The 21,002-nt window shown below is 58.8% G+C and overlaps 1 protein-coding gene and 1 long non-coding RNA gene across 2 annotated transcripts in view; one reads left to right on the top strand and one right to left on the bottom strand.

Moving 5' to 3' along the window:
• LOC102027832 overlaps positions 1 to 2,573 on the bottom strand; it is a 43,990-nt gene extending 41,417 nt beyond the window's left edge. Inside the window, exon 1 of the long non-coding RNA XR_260110.2 lies at positions 2,131 to 2,573. This is a non-coding gene — a long non-coding RNA (uncharacterized LOC102027832). The remainder of the gene's footprint in view (positions 1 to 2,130) is intronic.
• Positions 1 to 16,286, top strand: Pdgfb (platelet-derived growth factor beta polypeptide; the record flags this gene model as incomplete). The annotated part of the gene is given in 7 exon segments (XM_005379284.2): positions 1 to 664; positions 8,036 to 8,132; positions 10,335 to 10,424; positions 10,959 to 11,164; positions 12,280 to 12,424; positions 14,526 to 14,676; positions 14,937 to 16,286. Coding segments are annotated over 6 exon segments (726 nt in total). The 3' UTR covers positions 14,651 to 14,676; positions 14,937 to 16,286.
• Positions 16,287 to 21,002: the final 4,716 nt, after the last annotated feature.

Below are 21,002 nucleotides of genomic sequence, written 5' to 3'. Positions count from 1 at the left end.
CCCGCCCGCCCCCCCGCCGGCCCGGGCGGGAGTTTGCACCTCTCTCTGCCCGGGTGCTCGAGCCGCAGCTGCAAAGACAACTTTGGAAAAAGTTTTTTGGGGGAGATTTGGGCTTTGAGGTGCCCAGCCTAGAGCTTTCTGATTTGGGAGACCTATCCAGAAAATGTTGCAAAAAAGCTAAGCCAGCGGGCAGAGGAAAACGCCTTCAGCCGGCGAGTGAAGACGAACCATCGCCTGCCTGGCGTGTTCCTTTTCCTCTCGGAGGTTGGAGTACCCTGCGCGCCCCCACACGGCTAGACGCCTCGGCTGGTTCGCGACGCAGCCCCCCGGCCGTGGATGCTCGCGCGGGCTCGGGATCCGCCCAGGTAGCAGTCTCCGACCGTGGTCATCCCCAGCCCCCCAGCGACGGAGCCGGGGCCGCGGGCGGCGGCGCCCAGGGGCCATGCGGGTGAGCCGCGGCGGCGGCTGCAGCGGCCTGAGCTCCTGATCACCGCGGACCCGAGCGGAGCCCACTCTCCTCCCCAGCCCCCCACCCTGGCCGCGGGGGCGGCGCGCTCGGTCTACGCGTCCGGGGCCCCGCGGGGCCGGGCCCGGAGTCGGCATGAATCGCTGCTGGGCGCTCTTCCTGTCTCTCTGCTGCTACCTGCGTCTGGTCAGCGCCGAGGTGAGTTGCGACGGCGGCGGGGGCTGTTCTCCCACCCCCACGCTTGGCCGCCCCCTTTCCTCCTGCGGTGAACTTTGGACTCCTGCAGCTTGTGAGCCTGGCGCTGTGCGCGCCCCTGAGGGCTAGGAGGCAAGGTCCAGAGATGCCAGACTCTAAGGGGAAGGGGCAGCGGCGGTTTCTTCCCAAGGGGCGAACCCAGATTCCGGAGCTTCCTAGCGTCTGGGGAGGGTGTGGGGGGAGCCCTACCCCCTCCCTCAGGAACCCGAGTATCAGCTCCTTCCCGGGTGGGGGAGAAGTGGGGTGGTGCCCAGGGCGCAGAAGGCGGCTAGTCCTTTCAAACCCACGTCGGCTCCAAGGTGGCCTTCGCGTCTGTCCAAGACCCACCCCGCTCGGGAGGTGTGAGCTCGCGCACCCGTGACATCCATGCCGATCTTTGGCGAAGGCTCAGGTGTCGCCCAGGCTTCTGTTCTGGATTAGGACGGGCACCTCGGGCCACGCAGGGCATGCCCCACGCTCGAGTACACCCCAGGAGCTGTTTGTGGCTTGGGCGCAGGGGTCCCAGAGAGAAAGGGCAGGCAGGCATGCGCCGGTGGTCTTCGGGCGCGCATGGGGTGAGAGGAGGACCCGAGACTCCAAAAATCCAGCTGTCAGGGCGGAGTGTGCCTGAGGCCCACCATACCTGCGCCCGCGCCCCGCGAGAGGAAGCGACCCTCTTCCCCCGCATGGAGGGTGCGGAGGGAGCGCGCCGCCTGCCAAAACCTAGCTGACAGCGAGGTGGGGCACGGGAACGTCTGCGGAGCGATCAGGTCGGATCGGTGCCGCCACCCCTCCTGGCCTCACGTAGCAGTGAGTTGGCAAGTCTACCCGGAATCCAGGTGGGAAGGGGGCGGGGCCGGGCAGGCGAGGTGCGGGAGGCGAGGGCGGCGCGAGCGCGGCGAGCCCGGGTCCAGTCCCGCCTCCACCCGCAGCCCGCGCCTGGCGGGTCCCGGCAGGGCCAGCCCTTTCGGCCTCCAGCCAGGCGCAGGAAGCGGGAGGCGGCGGCGAAGGGGTTAAGGCGCTGGGCTCTGAGGCTGCGGCCAGGCCTTGGGCCGCCGCCAGCGCAGGTTGTTTTGACCACGGAGGAGCCGTCTCCGTCTCCTTTTGTTCTCGGGGCTCCTCGAGGGCCGCCGGCCGCCCGCCCTGGGGCCCCGCCCTTCCGCGGCCGCCCCCCGCGGCCCGCACCCGGGAGGGAGGACGCGGGGCTTGGCCCGGCAGCCTGCAGGCCCCTTGCGACGCCGTCTCCCCGCCTCTCCCGCAGCCACCCGGGTCGCAGCCAGCTGTTGGGGAAGGGGGCCCCGGCCGGCTCCAGCTGCCGCCTTGCCGTGGGACCTGGGGGCTGGCCCGGTGCCAGGGCGTCCTGGGAACGGCGGCGCCCCGCGGCTGCACTCCACAGCCCACCCCGCCCGGCCCCCGACTCGCTCACTCACCCCACGCATGCACACTCCTGGCCGGAGGCGATGTTGCGCTCCGGCGGGCGGGCGCGCAGAGCGACGGGCACGCACTACCGTGGCCAGGTCGCGCGCCCGCCGCCGCCGCCGCCACGCCCGTGCACACGCGGGACACACGCGCGCGCACCGCACACGAACGCACGCATGGCCGCTGCACACGAAGCCTGAGTACACGTGTGCGCACACCCACGCACGTACATAGGCACGTACCGCCCCGGTACACTCGGCGCCAGGTGCCCGCCCCCACGCAACAGGTGGGCCCTGGCACCTCGCCGCCTCTGTAACGACCCCATTTCCTTCCTGGGGTCCTAGGAGGAAATACAGCTCTGCTGTTAGGTCCTGGCACCACAGCAGTCTTTTCTTATCACCTTCCTTTCTTTCTTTTTCGGTACTGGGAATTGAACTCACGACCTTGCGCTTGCCAGGCAGGCGTTTGTGCCGCTGACCTATATATCCCTGGCCCTTACCGTTTTTCTTTTTGCCTGGTCAGAGCAGTTTTCGTGCCCCTCAAACCTTACTTCTCTGAGATTGTTTTTTTGAACCACTCCCATGTGGCTGAAAATGGCGCAGATTTAGCTGAAGGGCAGGGGCTGTCTGGAGCATTTCTCCTTTCAAGGGGCCCACCTGTGAATCTCTTGGACAGCAGGGATGCTGCGGGCCACTGATGAGGTTGCTCCCAGCCCGAGTTGTTTCCCTTTTGGCTGATCCCTGGTGCTTGGGACAGCCCCCACCCCCCCATTCTCTAGCACCTCTACTCTCCCACACCTCATGTGTGCGTTTGGGGTGGAGGCCAGGGTGCTGAAACTCAGCTTTTCTTTTCAGTTGAGTCCCAGCAGCCTGGACCACACCCCTGCAGGGCCTGGCTATTGTATCTGCAGCTTTGCAGTTTGTGAAGCGTTTTTTAAAAATAATCCTGCACAAGCTTCTGCGGCCCTGGGGGAAGGGGACTACACGGCAGTGTGAGAGCCACCTCCTAGTTGCCAGTACAGCTAGGGAAACTCAGGGAGCGTTTGCTGCAGGGGGTGGCCCTGGAGCTGCGCATGCCCTTGAGCATGCTTGCACTGAATCTGGTGGAGGCCTCAGCAGCCGGGAAGGAGGGTGGGAGCTGTGGGGCGGGGTCAGCCCAGGGTCTGCAGAGGCCACCCAGGTCCCATCCCCATCAGCTGAGCTGGCTTCCCGGAAGGTGACTCCCACTGTCATGTGATGTTCTTCTGGCTGAGCACCCTTCTGCCGGGAAGCCGAGTGGGGGCCCCACAGCTTCTAACTACCCAGCTTCTTCCTGGTCTGCTGATGGCCTCAGGGGATGGGAAAGCAATTTGGCTGCATCCCCGAGTCCTGGAGGTGTGCAAGGTCAAGGTCAAACAGAATTTGGAGACTCTGGTGCAAGAGCCAGGAAATGTGTCTGAGATTAGCTCAAGGTGTTTACTGTAAGTCCCTCACAGTCTTCTCTTCCCCTCTTCAGATGTTCTTTCTGTGGCCACTCTTTTCATTTTCTGGTTGATTCTGCTGTTTATTATCTGTCTTCCTCCACGGGACTGCAAACTGCACTAGAGTGCTTTGCTCTGGGTCCCCACGTCCCCACCACGGTGCCTGGAGATTGAACAGTAAGTGTGGCCAGGACAGCGAATGCTGCCCTCCTGCCGGCATCTGTCTGCTGAGGTCTCCCACCACTGGAAGGCAAGCATGTGTTCCTCCTCCCTGTCTTGGGACTTGGACTGTCAGGGACTGGAAAGGACAGAGAGGAAGACACAGAGGGAAGAAGAATCAGGCAGTGTCTCTATAGCTGGGCTTTGGTTTCTGCCACCTAAAACAAACCTGAGCAGGTTGGGTGAGCCGAGAGCTCCCGGGATGCGGTTACCTGCCTCGGAGTTGGGGCGGGGGCAGTGATCACAGTGGGCTGCCAGGATTGTACACTGCTGCTGAGCTCTTCCTGCTCTGATGTTTTTTCTTGCTCTAGCAAGAGATGGGAAGGTGGGTGGGTTGGGCTGCTGGAGGAAGGGAGGCTGAGCAGGAGGGAGAGTCCCAGGAGCCGTGAGGAAGGGAACTGCTGGTGGGAAAAGCTGGTGTGAAATTGCTTCTGTGGTCTGCCCGGAGAGGGCTTCTTCAAGGGTTTGGCTTTGGCCTCTGATCTAAATAAGGCCTGAGAGCCCAGGCAGGCAGGCAGGCAGGCAGGCGTGAGGAGGCCCTGTCAACTTCTCTTTCTGCCAGCGCAGACACCGCCCCTGGTTGCTGGGGCGTGTGTGTGTGTGTGTGTGTGTGTGCGCGCGCGCATGTGCCTTCTCGTGTGTGCACTGGGGCCCAGGTGGAGGGTGGGGTTCAAGCCCCTTTGATCTGCCAGCCTGCTTGGGAGCAGGTAACTCACCTGGCCTCACGCTTGCTCGTGCCCTTCCTGCCTCCTGCAGCTGGCGTTGGGGGTAGGGCGGGGAGCAGGCTGTTTGCCTTGGCTCCCAGGGCTGGCTTTGCCCCAACTGCTTCCTCACCACGCCCTCACCCTGCCAGCAGCCCCAGACCTGAGATCTAGGGCAGCTTCTTCAGGGTCTTCTCCCTTTTTCTTGTCTGTGGTGCCCACCTAGAGGCCTCCAGATCCTGTGACCAGGAAAGCAGGGCTCAGAGCTGTTTGCCCTCCTACGCCCAGTGCGGGTTGTGACTCTAAACAGGTGTCCTGCAAGGGTCCCCAGGGCATCGCATCCTGGAGCTGACCACAGGCTGGCTGCCCCCACTGTCACCTCCTCCAGCCCCACCCGGAAGGGACCCTTCAACCCACACAAGATCAGCTGGTGTCAGTGGGACAGGGCACCATTTCCTGTGGCCCCATAGGGTACAGTGCAGTCACGCACCCTCCTATAATCATGCAGCTCTCCACCCACCCACTGACAGCCTTGAAAATGTCCCAGGGCACCTGTGCCACTTGCTGCTGCTCTCAAAGGTGCCGTGCTGAAAGAAGGAATCACAGTGACAGCGACAACTCGCAAAGCACTCGTTATTTGCTGGGTTCTCAGCTGCCTGTGATTATGCCTCGAAATAACCCCTGGCGAGGTGTTCTTAGCCCCATTTCCAAAATGAAGAAGGTGAGATTTTTGACGGTTGAAGGATCTGCCTTGACGGTCCAGGTTCCCCTGGCATCCGAAGGCCTTGCCCTTGTCTGCCGCAGGGTTTCCCAACCTCTGTGCTTTTGATATTTGAGACCAGCGAGGCTTTATTTTGCAGCACATTGCTAGGCGCTGGGGGAATTGAGCAGTGTTCCTGCCTCTCCTGCTAGATCAGAGTATGCCTCTTGGTTGTGGTCTCCAAAAGTGTCTTCAGACCGTGCTGGTGTCTTATCACTGCTCTTTACCGTGGGAGTAAAGAGAAGACGGGGGCCTTGACGGTGCCCAGGACCAGTGGCACTGGAATGGAGAAGCAGCACTCCATGAGGGGCAGAAAAAGGGGCGCATTCTGGGGCCTGAGAAGGATCCAGCTGGTCATCTAGACCTGTGGCTACTTACTTAATTTCTCGAAGCCTCAGTTGTTTCATTTGGAAGATAGGGATAAAAATGGCGCCAGCCAGGCCAGGTGTGGTGGCCTGGAGGATCGTTATGAGGTTGAGGCCAGCCTGAACTGCATAGGGAGACCCTGTCTCAAAAAGACAAAAACAAAAACTGCCCGCTTTTTAGGATGGGCGGTTTGTACTGCATTTTGCTCAGCCAGTACCTGGCTGTGGTCAGTGGTTGGTGAATGTGAGGTGTGGTATCGTCGTATCGTTGTCCAATATGGGGTTTGGGGTGGATGCTGGGCATCTAGTGGCCTGGCCACCAGCAGCAGGCATAGGAATGGCTTCCCTACTTGAGAGGATTTGCCAGGGTGTGGGCGAAGAACATCCAGCTGGCCCTCCTGGTAGAGAGGGTGGGAGAATTACATTGGAGAGGACCCCAGGGAGATGGTATAGGGTCCTGCACTAATTTTACCAGCGTTTATTGAGCACCTACTGTGTGCGTTCCCCACCTCCATAGTCTTTCTCCATTCAGCCTCCTAGGCCTCGAGCGTGTTCCTGCAAGTCAGCTCCTCTGCATCGTGTGCTGGGATGTGGGGCCCCTAGTGGCCCTCTTTGAGGTCTGCTTGTTTTGCCCGAACTGGCAGCCACAGCCAGTTCTCCAGTGGGCATGCAGATCTTGGCACAAGCACCAAGTGCCATTTCGCCTTCTGGCCCCACCCCTGGAGGTCACTTGAATCATTACTCCACCGATACTCCTTATTCCCCTCCTGGGAGTGACTGAGAGTGGCCAGGCTGGGCACCCCCACTTTGTCTTTCCTCTGCCGCTACTGCTACGCCCAGGCAGCATTAGAATCAAATGGAATATTTTTCATCCCCCTTGATGGACAGGTGAGAGTGAGGACCAGAGACGGGTAGTGACCAACCTCAGGTCACACAGCAGTTACAGTGTTCTGTGAACCATCAGTTCTGTGTTGGACAAAATTCAGGGCAGTGGCCTTCCCTGGACACCAGCTGCCAGCCTTCTGTCCCTTGAATTGGGTGCCTGGTCAACATTCAGAGAATGTCAAAAGTGTGATCTCGGGCGAGGGGAGGAAGTCTGGGGTGTGGGGGAAGGTGGGACAAAAGTGAGGGGCTGGGCTGCACCCTTCCTCCGTCCTGCACATCCCAGCCGGTGGTACAGCCGGGGCCACTGGGGCACCTGAGGGGCTGCCAGCGCCACAATCGAGGAGGGGTTTCGGGAAAGAGCTTTCACAGGGGTCTTGTCCACCCAGGCCCTGGCTCTCACAGCTCCCAGCCCACGGTGGGGGCCAGAGCGGCACAGCCGCGCCCCACACGGCTTTGGGGAACTGAGATGCTCCCCTGCCCCTGGCAGTGGGAGACAGCGCCCCTGCAGGAGGAGCTCAGCTTCCCGACTCTCGTCCCAGAGATGCTCAGTGAACAGAGAAGGGCAGGGCTTCCTCCTCTCATTCAGGGAAACTGAGGCACGGTGTGGTGTGCCCCAGTGTTGGTGCCCTCTGGCCTCCCCCGGGCCGCGGGGCCTATGTGTGCAGCTGGTCGGGGCAGAGCCTCCGGGTGTGTGGCCGTGGCGGCTGGCGATGGGCCTTCTCCTCCTCTCGCGTCTCCCAGAATCGCGGGGCACGCAGTGGGGCCCTTCCTATCAGGCCACTCTCATGTTATTGCAGGACCTGTGGTTTCCCTGGAGGAAGCCCGGCACTGAGCGGGGCCTGTTAAAGTGCTTATTAAGTTTCAAGTGTGTTTGGTGACAGGCCAGAGGGACTCTAAAAATAGGGTTTGGCTGGGCATGGGCATGGGTAAGCGTTCAGGTTTCCCGGCTGGGGCTGAGGATTCCCTCCTCTCTTTTGGGTGAGAGTCTACGCAGGCATGGCTGGCACACGTGGCCTCCCAAGCCCATAGGGCTCCGCAGGAATTGTTACGTACCCCTTGTTTCCAGGAGGCTGGGATGCGGGCTCTGTTGTCACAAGGGCCTGGGCTGCAGTGAGCTTCCACGTAGTAGTGGTCTCTGGGCAGAGGGTGTTCACTAATTGAGCCTCTATTTTCTCCTCTGTAGAATGGGGGTATGTAGACCACCCGTGATACTAATCAGCTGTCCTTAGCTTTCAGATGTGGGAGAGGCAGAAAGGAATTGGGTTGCTGGATCCTCCCCAGGACTGGTAGTTGAGGTTGACAGGCAGGTCTCGCTGGCATCAAGCTGGGGTTCCTGGCTGCAGGGTGGAGCCAGGGTGGTTTCAGAGCTGGGTTTCGGAGGTTCAGGTCCCCAGGCTCCCGGTGGTTGTCAGCCCAGATCCTGCCTGCCCCAGCCTGAAGGGGCCCTGTAGGAAGTTTCTGTGGAGAAAGTTGGTGGCTGGGGAAGACCACCCCAGCTCACCCAGCCCCCTGGTGTCTGCCTGGCAGGGGGACCCCATTCCTGAGGAACTCTATGAGATGCTGAGTGACCAGTCCATCCGCTCCTTTGACGACCTCCAGCGCCTGCTGCACGGAGACTCCGTAGGTAAATCGAATCTTCCAGCACTGTGGCCTCCACTGGGCCTGAGGGGATCCTGGAAGGGCAGGGCAAGGCCCGCCCTCCATGGATGTCCAGAGAACTAGGGTCCCGTGGTTGGCCCCCCTACACCCACCCAGGGCGGGCTCAGGAGGCAGACGGGGCGGTATCTGGGACCTGGGGTGCAGCAGCAGAAGCACCCCTGTGTGGCTCTGGCGTGGTGCAGAGGGTGGGGTGCTGGGGCAGGGCAGGAAGGGAGAAGGTGCCCAGGGCCTCTGCTGAGTGTCTCTCCAGGTGCGGGCACAGTCAGGCAGGGTGGTGCCTGAGGAGCCATCTCCCTGCCCCTCTGGCCGAGGGCCCAGTCTGCGAGGTCTCTTGGGGACACCTGGCCTGGACCGGCCTGCAGCCCTGCCTGTGCCCAAGCGCAAGCTCAGCGAGCGGGCACGTGCTTAGTGGCACACACGTGGCGGGGCCGGCGGGCTGGGCTGGGAATGTATTTATAAACGCTGTCTTCAGAGCAAATTCCATTCTATTCTCACCTCTGGCCTGGTCCCCGGAGCCCCGGTCCGCACCCCCCTGCACCCCCGGGCCCCCTTCCCTCTGGGGTTCTGTCTCTTTGTCACTTTGTAATCCTTGCCCAGACGCTATCTACGGGGGAGCAGCGTTTCCTGCCTTTGTCTCCTCTCCCCGTTGGGCCCCTGGCTCCTTCTCAAAAGCATTCCCGGGCCCTTTCAATCCTGCCTGCACTGGGGGGCGGTGAGGCAGGCCGGAGGGGGCCCCAGCTGGGCCCACCTATTGTGTACCAGGGCCCCCACCCAGCGTCTCCCACCACCTCCACCCGGTGCCCGACTGGCCAACCCTGGCCACACAATGGGGCAACTTCCAAATTTAGCTTTTCTGCCGTCTCTTTCCAAGGCCCCCGCCACCCTTGGCCGGCCCCTCCACGCCCCTGGTGGGGGTCAGGATCTTGGACGTGAGCTTTTCAATAGCGGGCCTGTTCCGAGGCAGCCATGTGGCTATTTTTTCCTAATCAACTTAACCTTTCCACAAAGCCCATCTTTCCCCCCATCTCCTCCCCACCAGGGACATTCCAGAGATGGCAGGGAGAAAGGAAGGGAGAGGGACAGACAGACACACTGACGTGGAAGCAGTCCAGCGGAAGTTGACCAGTCACAGGCTATACTGCAGGACGGTCTTCTCCAAACAGGATCCCATGGGATCCCAGACAATGGATAGCAGCCTGCAGAGGCCTTTGTCTTTGACCAGCACATGGGCTAGGGTGAGGTGTGAGCTCTTGGTGCCAGGGGAGGTGGCCTGGGCTTGTCCCCTGGACCCCTGAGTTGGCTTGGGGGCCCCTCCCTCCAAGAGAGAGACGGAAGGGGCCATCTACCTTCGAGTTTAAGCTCAAAGCCTCCTCCCCATGGAATATAGCTCTGTGGCACAGCGCCTTCCTGGCAAGCATGAGGTTCTGAGTTTGAGTTCTAGTACTAAAAATAAAAGCCTCTTCCCCCAGCCTCACTCTGGCCACCATCTCTAGAGCGGGATGAGGTCCCTAAGGAGTGTTGATGGCACTAAGGTGAGAGCTGTCCAGCCTGGAGAGCTTAGAGAAAGGAAGGAAAGGAGACAGAGGCTGACAACAAGGGTACAGCCCAGGCCTAGCAGGGCACGTGGCGCAGGGTCTCCAACCCCTTCTCTGCCTTTAGTTACCACCCTTGTCCCCTCCGCCCTCTCTCTCCCCAGCCCTGCACGGCCATTGTCCGGGCTCCAGAGCGGCTGTGATCAGGGCCTGCTGCCCCCCTGGGGATTCTGGGAATTTCTCCATTCAGCACTTCCTATGGGAACGCTGGGGCGGAGGGGCACTGGGAACCGGCCTGCTGCAGTGCTGGGGCCTCGCCCCACCCTGGAGGCCAAGGAGGGTTCACTTACAGTAGCAAAGGGGAACGGTTATTTTTAACTCCATGGATATGGGTTCTGGCCAGAAATATGGCTGAAGAACCCAGAGTGGGGGTGGGGGCACCCCGAAGAGGCAGCCAGGCTGCAGCACTCCCAAGCATGGCCACCTGGGGTTTCCTTTAGGGCCAGGAGCCTGGAAAACTGAGGGGCTATTCTTGGGGTGCGAAGAGTGGTCCTCATGCTGCCTGGAGCCCTGTGGGAACCCTGAACAGTCATCCACCCGTCCCACAGAGCAGCATCCAATGCTTTCTCCTGCAGATGAAGATGGGGCCGAGCTGGACCTGAACGTGACCCGGGCCCACTCAGCACGCGAGGCTGAAGGCTCATCTCGTGGGAGGAGGAGCCTGGGTAAGACCCAGTGCCCCAGTAGTGGCCCCTCAAAGTTTGGGACCCGGAGCAGAAGGGGAGTGTGACTCCAGGACAGCCCAGACTCCCTTCCCCCACACTCAGGGCTCAGCCAGCCAGGACTGTGTGACCAGCCTCGGCGTTAGTCATTACACCCCGGTGTCATGATAAGGTCTCCTAAATAGAGAGCTTTTCTTCTTACTGTTCCTTCCTCTGTCCCTAGAGGTGAATGTCATCAGTCAGTTTCAGAGAACTGTAAGCAAGAGCCCAGAGAGGGTAAAGAAGTAGATGAAGTCACACAGCTTAGAACTGATGGAGCCAGGGAGCTCCTAGATGATTAGGCCCCTGAGAAGCTTGCTGAGGCCTCCTATCCTTTGCCCACTCGAGGTCTCCAAAACTCTGCAGATGTGGCCGAGGCACCCTACAGGTACAAGTCAGGTCCCTTAGCTCCACTGCTTGGGTCTGTGACGTGGGTGGCTTCTCCGAGCCTCAGTTTCTCTGTATGTGAGTGACACTGACCAGGTTCCCCTCCCGCAGGTTCCTTGACGGTGGCCGAGCCGGCCATGATCGCCGAGTGCAAGACGCGCACGGAGGTGTTCCAGATCTCGCGGAACCTCATCGACCGCACCAACGCCAACTTCCTGGTGTGGCCGCCCTGCGTGGAGGTGCAGCGCTGCTCCGGCTGCTGCAACAACCGCAACGTGCAGTGCCGGCCCACGCAGGTGCAGCTGCGACCTGTGCAGGTACGAGGCCCCGTCCCCCGGCTTCCGTGTTGGTGTGTGTGTGAGGGGGGTCTCCCGGGGTGTCCTGGGCTCTGCACCATTTGTCCTCCAAGGTGGTCCAGGTTATGGTCACTGAGAGCCACAGGCAGAGCTTTTCCACTTCGGGCAGGGTGTGGGCGCTGCCCAGCTCTCCCCAGGGCTGAAATCCCACAAAAGCCCCTTGGGGAGTCTGCCAGGATCTGACACCTCAAGTGCCCTGCACAGCTCCCCAGTATTTGGGGCTCTCAGAGGAAGATTCGGGCAGGGCTGTGCGCACTGCCACCTGCTTGTGTCACCTTGGCAAGCTGTGCTTCCATCAAGGACCAGGCCTGACACGGGAGCCAGGACCGCCCCATCCCCACCCCAGCAAATGGTCAGTGCCAGGCCGCCTCTTTTCTGGAGGAAGTGGGCACAGGGACGTTGGTCCCAAGGCTGTGCCACGGAGCCCCAGGCACGTGGTGGGCTGGGCATATCTTCTGATCACGTAGACAGGCTTCTGCACCCGAGGGCCCCTGCGCCCATGTGGGTTGGCTGTGCTGCCGGGTCCATGCTGGGGGGTCAGGGCCGGCCCTGGCCGAATGCATCACTACTTGCCCGTGCCCCGCACCCTGCCCACCTTCCATCCCTGGCCTGCGCCCTGTGCGTGAAATTACAAATGTCCCTGTCCAGCTGGCCGCCCGCTGCCACTGTATGTCCTGTCCCCAAGGCTTCCAGCTCTATGGATGGACACCTGACCTCCGTTTCCTGTCGCCCTCCTAGATGAAGCCCCCCCTTCCTTTCAGACTGCCAGCCGCTTCTGCCTCAGCCCCTGGCCTTGGCTGCTGGCGTTCCAGGAATGAGGACACCGCGGGCCCCATGCGCAACCCGGAAATGCCTTTCTCGCTCTCTGGGGGGCCTGGGGCTGCGGCAAAGCCGGAGGCCAGGTTGGAGGGCTTGTTTTGATGGAAAAGCTCCGAGAGGGGCAGAGGGCAAGGCCCTGCTATTGTTTGGGCCGCAGCAGTGGCGAGCAGGCCAGCTCTGGGCTTTCGAGGAAAGCTCTGCCTCAGGCGGGCGCAGGCTTGGACCTCTACAGAGAGGTGTGGTGTCCTGTTTTCCAGGTGAGGAAGATCGAGATCTTGCGGGGGAAGCCGACCTTCAAGAAGGCCACGGTGACCTTGGAGGACCACCTGGCCTGCAAGTGTGAGACGGTGGTGTCTGCTCGGCCTGCGACCCGAAGCCAGGGGGCTTCCCAGGAGCAGCGAGGTAACCTCCTTCCTGGGGTCACTCTGAATTGCTTACCACAGCCTCTTTTTCCTACAGCAGCTGGGAGCCAGCGGGTACATCTAGACTCCCCACCTTGGGCTAAAGGCCCTACACTGAGAATGTAGCCCCCAGCTGGCCTTCTGGCCCGCACAGCAACCAATCCCCTTCACTTATGCCACCCTTACTGGGCTGTGTCCTTGAGTGGCTGAGTGAGTTTCTGCCCCGGGGCGTTTGCACACACTGGTCTCTGGACCATGTTTCTCTCAGCTCTTCGTGAGCCTGGCTCATTCTCTTTCTCTGGGCCTCAGCTCTGAAGTTGCCTCTTTCAAGAGGTCTGTCCCGGCCGCCCTGCCAAGAGCAGCGCCATTCCCAGTGTGACCACTGCGGCCCCCTGCTTGGGGGAACGCGTGCCTGGAATGGTAGGAAGAACTAAGATCTGGACAAGCGAAGGCTCCATGCGCATCATCTTCAGATATTAGACAACTTGCTCTGGGGATGAGGACTCACCTTAATTGCTTGTGGCCTTAACTGGGGGAACGAGGATGGAAAAGCTGGTGATCAGTCCAGGCTCCATAATGGATTTGGGAGGCAGTGAGCTCCCCGTCAGTGGAGGTGTGTGCAAGGAAGTGTGACTGATGAGGTTCATGCATTCAGCAGGGGGATGAGTGGAACTGGAGTTCACAGCTGGAGTTGATCTGACCCATTTTACAGAGCAGGCGCCTGAGGCCCAGAGGCGACGTTCTCTTGCCCAAGGCCACACGGCCTGACCCAGGCAGGGATGTGGCTGGAACCAGGAGTCCCACAGTTCTGTTCTTGGCTCTCGCTGGCTCTCACCTTCTTGCAGATTTTTTTTCTTTTTTCTCTCTTTCTTCCTTCCTCCCTTCTTCCTTCTCTCCCTCCCTTCCATCTTTCCTTTTTTTTTTTTTAGTACTGGGCATTGAACTCACGCCCTTCGCAATGAGCTACTTCCCCAGCCCTTTTTACATTCTTTATCTTGAGACAGGGTCTCACTATGTCACTCAGTTGCCGAGGCTGGGCTCTGACTTGCAGTCCTGCTTCAGCCTCCCAGAGCGCTAGGTGCCGGGCCTGTGCCCTGCTGGTACAAACTTCTCAGGGTTTTTGTGTTTTAGCCCTGCAGGGTGCCCTGTGGGCTGGTCCTTCTGTATGGAGAGCGAGGTCCCTTGAGCAGAGGTCAAGGGAGCTGAGAACCAGGGTTTGTAGTGACAAACACGTTCTGGGTCCTTTGGGCCTTTTCTTCCTTAACCGTATCTCATAAGGATCATTTATTAACTGAATACAATTATGTGAACATTTAAAAAACTCAGGTAAGTGACAATTTTGATTGTAAGTGCCTTTCTGTCGTTAGGGACCCTTTTGCCTTCACCTCTTACTAGTGAGCCTAGAGGCAGGGCTGCCTCTCGGCCTCTGTCCTGTCCTTGCCGCTGGTCCGTCACCAAGGGGCTGGTCATGGACAGCTTCAAATGAACGCGTTGGAAATGACCGACTGGGCTCACGTGTGACTGGGGAGTCGTGTTAGTAGGTGTGGGTAATGTGAAGTTGGACCAGCACAGCGACAAGGATATCGGCCACCTGGGACGCTGTCCCTGGCCTTGGTGTGGCCCACACACTGCTGGTCAGTGTCGGACCTCCTAAAGGTTCCTACCTGGAGCAGACATGCCCCCGCATCTGCCTCCTTCTCTCATCGCACAGGTTGAGTGCAGGCCAGGTTTCAGGGGCAGTAAATAAACCCCACCTGTCCGTGGGTCATGATGACAAATTGGAAGCCGCATTTAACCCTACCCGCCTGTCAGGCACTGCCCAAAGCACTTTGCCAGCACGTGTGCTCCTCCCACCAATCCTGTGATGTGGGCCGTCTTGCTACCCATCTCACAGATGGAGACACTGAGGCACAGAGGACCAGGAATTCCTCATAGGCACACACAGCTGGTGAACAGTGGAGATGGGATAGGAGCCCCGGTGATCTGGTCCCCGACTCCTCTGCTGTCCCTTGGCTTAGCCCAGGTTACAGTAGGCCTTGGTGAAAAGAGATGGGGCCCATGGTCGTCCACGCGCTGACAAGCTCTCTGTCTTTCTCGAGCAGCCAGGACGCCCCAAACTCGTGTGGCCATCCGGACAGTTCGAGTCCGCAGGCCCCCCAAAGGGAAGCACCGCAAGTTCAAGCACACGCATGACAAGGAGGCGCTGAAAGAGACCCTCGGAGCGTAGTGGTGGCGGCAGGAGAATGTGGGCAGGTGAGGTCTAGAGGGGAAACCGAGGCTGGAGCCCCATGTTTCCTTTCCCTTGACCCGGGGCCTGGGCTGCAGGGCTGGTGGGGCTGAGGGCCCTGGAGACCCAGGCTGGCTGTACCCTTCTCACCCCAAGCGAGAGCAGTTTGGGTCTCACTGCGGGCTGCCTGGTGCCAGCTCCCTGGCCTGGCACGTGGCCTGTGAGTGCGGGTCAGCCCAGGACCCTTGGCTATCTCTGACCCCGTGTCCCTCTGCTTGGCCCACAGGGTTATTTAATATGGTATTCTCTGTATTGCCCCCATGGGGTCCTTGGAGTGATAATGTCGTCCCCCTCGTCCGTCTGTCTCGATGCCTGATTCGGACGGCCAATGGTGCTCCCCCGCCCTCCGCGCATCTGTCCCCCACCGCGTCAGTCCCCGCCAGCAGCCCTGCCCTGGGGCCAAAGGAGCAAACGGGACTCAGCTCCATCGCTCCAACCTCCCTTGACCCGGAGAGCGAGGGACAGGAGCAGAGAGACTGGCGGGACGGGGTTCCGTCCCCCACGCCTGGCCCCAGGAGCGCTGCGCGAGGAGCCGGCCGGCTGGGGGACACGACACCTCCAGGCAGACGGGTGCCTCATCCGGTGGCTGAGACCACACGGGGAGCACAGACTGGGGTAGCCCCTCTCCCGGCACCCAGAAGGCCGTCGCCCTCCTGTCAGCTCTGTGCGCTCCGCGGCTTCCTGCATTTCCTCGCTGAGATCCTCGGAGACAGACTCGCCTCGCCAGGGCAGGTGCCCGTGCGCCCCCTCCAGCGGGTTACAGATGAAGTTTGCTCTTTGCGTGAAAGCAGATGGCGACCTGGGCACCCCCGCCTCCCCTGTCCACCCTAATTCATTCCCTCCTCTATTTCCTTTCATTTCTCTACCTCCACCCTGCATCTTCCACTCACCCTGGCCCTTTGGTCTGTTCTGCCAATGGGCTCTTGGACCCCTGATTGAGACCCCAGTCATTCTTCCCTAGGACGGAAGACCAGGGGCCAGGGCAGTAGGAGACCTGCCATCATATTCCAGCCCAGCCAAGACTGCCATGTAAGGTTGTGCAGAGTGTGGACTGCACAAGGGCACTGCATGCAGGGAGCACTGTTCACACCCTACATATGACCCATTTATCTATTTATTCTGACAGTTTCTGGCAGATGTAGGTCAAGTGTCTGAGGAAAGGGATCCTTTTCCTAATTCACACAAAGGCTCCATGTGGACTAGCTGTGCCCCTGCCCCAGCCTTCAGCCTGGAGTAGTCAGACATGAGTGAGCCAGTGGTGTATGGGTCCGCGCCTCCATTCCCCAGGCCTCTGCTCCAGCTGTTCCCTTCAGGGCAGATGTGAGAAGCCCAGGCCAAGGTGTGGGAGCGGGAACAGCCTCTTGCCCCGCCCCCACTCCCCCCTTGGGTTCTTAGGGTCTGGCCTGCTGGCTCCTCCCAGGACCACAGCAGGTGGGCGGGGGAGGGGGGAAAAGAGCCCTGGCCCCTCGGGTGGGGGTCTGAGCTCCCCCTCCCCCTGCACTTCCCTTCCCCCTCCCAGATCTGCTTCCTTCAGTTTGTAAAGTTGGTGATTATATTTTTGGGGGCTTTCCTTTTATTTTTTAAATGTAAAATTTATTTATATTCCGTATTTAAAGTTGTAAAAAAAAGATAACCACAAAACAAAACCAAATGAATCCGCCGGAGGTCTGTCTGTTGGCATCGCGCGTGACAATTAACCTTTCCGCCTTGGCAGGATGTGCCGACAGCTTGCTGCGTGTTCTTCTCGCTCTGGAGGCTCGGGCGCGAGCGCGCACACGCACACGCATGCGCACACACGGCCTCGGCTCCGGAGGCGTAGCGAGAGGGTGGCCCATCCCCGCCGTAGAGCAGCTCTGGACACCCCAGGGCCTGAACTGTACCTGTCCAGACAGTGGCTGAGCTGGGCTTCAGCATGGCGGATGGAGTAGGAGGAGCCCAAGGGCCTGCCGGTTCCCAAGCAAACAGCTAAACGTTGGACCTGGGATCTGGATTTAGCCCTGGGCTGCTGTGAGGTCTCTGAGGCTCTGTACTTTCTCTTATTTTCTTATTTCTGCAGCACTGGGAGTCGAACCCTGGGCCCCATGCATGCTAAGCATGCTGTATCAGTGAGCTCACCCTCAGTCCCCCCGCACAATGTCTTGCGCACAGACTTGGGTACCAGCCCGTAGCAAAGGTGCTCACGTGTTCTGGTCACACCTGTGGTGTAGACTGAGCTGGCTGTCAGAGAGCCCAGGAGGTGCGGAATCTGGCTCCCAAAAACTAACGCCAGCTTGCCTCTGAAGGCAGCGAGCTCCTTGTCACTGGAAGTGTGTGACACTTCCAGGGGAGAGCTGTGTTACCACGTGGCTGAGGTTAGACTAACATTGGGCTCCCCATGACTGACAGATCAACTGGGTCATTAATTCACTCCCCACCTTGTGGCCCAGTTAGTGTGCCCATTGCTGTCAGGGACTTTTCATAGCAAGTTGGTTTAAATCCACTCTGGATCCCCAGCCTGCACTGGAGGAGGTGGCATCTGCCCTGGTCGTGGGCGGTGTGGATCCGAGTTACCTGCAAATGCCTACCCGCCTGCCTCGTGGATCCATCCTGTCTGCAGGCCTGTTCCCTCTCCCGGGGCCCCAGCCTTCCGAGTTTCCAGGGTCCAGAGAAGCCTCTGGCGGGGTGAGTAGGCGGGGGCGGGGGGTGGCGGCCCAGTGCATGTGGCATTTGGCAGCTGCCAACAGCTGGGCTGTTTCCTGGACAGCTGGAGGAACCTCCCATGCAGCCACCTGCCTCTGCCCTTGTCCCTGGCCATCCCAGGCAGCAGCACTGCAGAGTCCCAGGGGGAACTCCTCTCAGCCAGACAGCATGACTGACCTCTGGAGGCCCAGCATGGGCAGCCTCCCGAATGCAACAGCGTGATGGACACTTCCTGCTAATGAAGTAAAATATCCACGAGCGCAGCACTCGAAACTTGTTTTAAGGGATAAGTGCAGAAGGCAAAGGCCAAGGGACAGGGGCAGGCTTAGCGGACGCAGGTGCTGTGTGAATCCCTCCCCTTCTGACACCATCTTTGGTGTTTCCACTGTTTTATGCCTGAATCCCAGCACCTGTCCACAGACCCGGGTTGATCCTGGGAAGTTCGCTGCTCTCCTGTGATGGTCAGACAGCCTGCTGAGACAGATGAGAGGGGGCGGACTCGTACCCCTTTCCTGTGATGGCTGGAGAGGGCATGGTTGGGCAGACAGCTGTCAACACCTCCCCCGTGGTTCCCTTCACTCCCTACCCCCTCTCCCAAGAATAGACTGGGACAACTTGCTTCCTTCGGTGTCCTCCTGGGTTATTGGTTGTCAGCCACTGTGCCCGCCCCCCACTCCAGATGCTGCCACCTCTGAAGAAGTGAAGGGGAAACGGCCTCTCATGTGAGAGCTGGGGGAGGGATCCGGGCTCATTATTAACGTCCCCAACCACCTCAAACCCCAATAAGCTGTGTTTAACACAGCTAGTGCTGAGATTCCCTGGTACTTTATGACCCTTTACTTTTTTTTGTTTGTTTGTTTTTTTCTGGTACTGGGAATCGAACTCACGACCTCGCGCTTGCCAGGCAGGTGCTGTGCCACTGAACTAAATCTCCAGCCCCCTGACCCTTTACTTTTTGAGGAGATGCAACAGCTGTCAATCAAGCAGTCCCTGGATGTTAGGTGCAACTGCCTGGGTGAGGGCTGCAACCTCCCAGGAGGCCCCATACCTGTTCTAGTAGATATCTGCCCTCACTGCAGAAAGCTTGAATTTTACCAAGCAGAATTGAATTTAAACCCATCAGTAGGCTTCAGTCAGAAGCCTTGCAGGTAGAGCAATTTGGACCAATCGGTAGGCTCAAATTTGGACCCATTGGCAGGCTTGAATTCAGACCAATCAGAGGCTTGAACTGGGACCAATCACGGGCCTACTGCTGCTATATAAGCAGCGCTGTTCTCTCGCTTCTTGATCTTGGGTGAGTTCCTTTGGTCTGCTGAAGTGCTTGTGGTGCAGCATAGGTCTTGTTCAAATAAAGCCTCGCTCTAGTAAATCTCATTGATTTCTTGCATAGTGTGGGCTTGGAAGGTTCTGTAAAGCTATAGTGCTTAGGGTTCTATCCTGAGTAGTATGGACAGAGTGGTTACTTTCAGAAGAACTATGAGCTTACTGGCTGCTGATCCCTGAAGAGCTCTAGGGACCAGTGGCCAATGAAGATCCGAGACAGATCAGTAGCTGGTGGGGCCAGTGCACTGCCCACGGCATCAGAGACCAGCTCCTGGTGGAGTCAGGTAACTGTGACGGCTGGCAGCGGCAGTGACAGCAGCCTCCAGCATTGACTAGTATTGACTTGTGTCACGGGGTGCCAGAGAGGTAACACAAAGGGCTGAGGGCCATTGGAGCTCAAAGCCCAGAGATGCTAGCAGAGCTGTGCTGTGCTCTCGATTTCTACCTGAATGGAGCAAAAGAAAACTCAGCACATTAGTGACACAGCACTTACTTCAGGGTCTGTGCAACTGTCAAGCTGCGCATGTGTAGCACTACACCTTCCCCAGAGTGCAACCCCCACCCTGAGCCCTCCTCTACCCTCTCCATAGCTCAAGTCCTCACTCAGCTTTGTCTGCAAGCACAGCGTGTCTTGTCTACCCTGCCTTCCCACAGGGACACTCGTGACGGGTTACTTTGTTTCCTATTCTGTTCTTGGAGCCCAGAAAGCACCTGGTACATAGTAGGTGTTCAACAAACTCACTGGATGAGTGAAGGAAAAGATCTGTAGTGCATCTGTCACAAGTTTCTGCTTGTCCGGCTGATTGTTGCATACTCTGTGTGTGGCTGGGAAATTGTAGACTCTGAGCTCACCACTAACTACAGATACTTTAACTTCTCAGCTAATTTCATGCATAACGCAGTATCTTCCTTGATTGGAAGCATCTAAGGGATTGGGATTATGTTGAATCTGCTTTTAACATATCTAGCCATCATCTCTCTCCAAGTCTGTATTTCTCTATCCGTTGACCCATCCATCCATCCAACAATCCATGCATGTAGCATCCATCCATATATTATCCGTCTATCCATCCATCCAACCATCCATCCATATATTATCTATCTTTCCATCCACATATCATCCATCCTTCCATCCATCCATCCAACCATCCATCTATCCCTCCATTTATTTATCTGTGCACCATTCATCCTTCTATGTCCATTCCAACACCCAGGCACCCATCTCCCCATCACACGCTGCACTTCTGTCGTCTCCATAGTCAGTGTGACCACCACTTTGGCTCACCTCCTCACCAAATCCAGTGAGGAAATAGTCAGAACCACCCCAGCTGATGAGGTTAGCACCCCAAATCCAGAGCCACTGATAGGCACAGTTGCATTAATATATGCAGCCCAATCAAAGATTGAGTCCCCTTCCTGGTGTGAATCCTCCCAACCTACTCACAGTTGTCCCCAGATTTCCAATGACATGAACAGGAAACCTCTGCACAGACTTTGCTTGGACGGATAGCCAGTCCTACAGGCCTCTGAGGGTGTGTGAGATCTGACCACAGCCAGCGGGTGCTGCAGGGTCTGGGGACATGATGTCGGTGCGGGGTCCTGGTAAAGGCAGCCCAGCCCTGCATACAGTGGGAGGGGGACTTGGTTTAGCGAGTCCAGAATCATCCAGAATCTCCCCAAGAGCTGGGAAGGCCGCAGCGTCTGTTTGTGATGTCATTTGCTGTTCCATTCAGTCAAGTTTTGTTTCATTTTTGGCTCTCAGCCTGGTGGCTGCAAGATTTAAGTGACACATCCAGGGCATTGTAGGGGTCCTCAGGGTTTGCTTTCATTTTTTTATTTTACAGGATTTGTGTGTGTGTGTGTGTGTGTGTGTGTGTGTGTGTGGTGCTAGGGGTAAAACCCAGGGCTCCACACACACCCAAGCAAGTGCTCTACCACTGCGCCACACCCAGCTAAGCCCCTGAGTCCTGAGTCAGAATTTAGGGTTTTAGGATGTGGCCTTTGGATCCTCGTGCTCCCCAGCCCCCCAGGGCCACACGGTGGTGACACCACCGATGCCCTCCTTCTCTCTCAGCCTGAGCCTCTTCCTCCAAGCTTTGCCCTCAGTGGTTCTTGGTCTCGCTGATTCCAGGCAACAAAGCTGACATCCTGTTTGCACTGCACGCCACAGGCCTCCAGATCAGTTCTCACTCTGTGCTGGTTTTTACTGATTCAGCCCAAGCAGCCCGGGTGACCCGTTCCAGCTTCTGCCAGTTTCCCTGGAAGGCTTTGCCTGGAGCCACTCTTGCCA

This window comes from Chinchilla lanigera, unplaced genomic scaffold (assembly GCF_000276665.1).
Source record: "Chinchilla lanigera isolate Chin_1 unplaced genomic scaffold, ChiLan1.0 scaffold00012, whole genome shotgun sequence".
Lineage (NCBI taxonomy): Eukaryota > Metazoa > Chordata > Mammalia > Rodentia > Chinchillidae > Chinchilla > Chinchilla lanigera.
The sequence above is the reverse complement of the archived record's forward strand: the minus strand, read 5'-3'. Positions and strand labels throughout refer to the sequence as shown.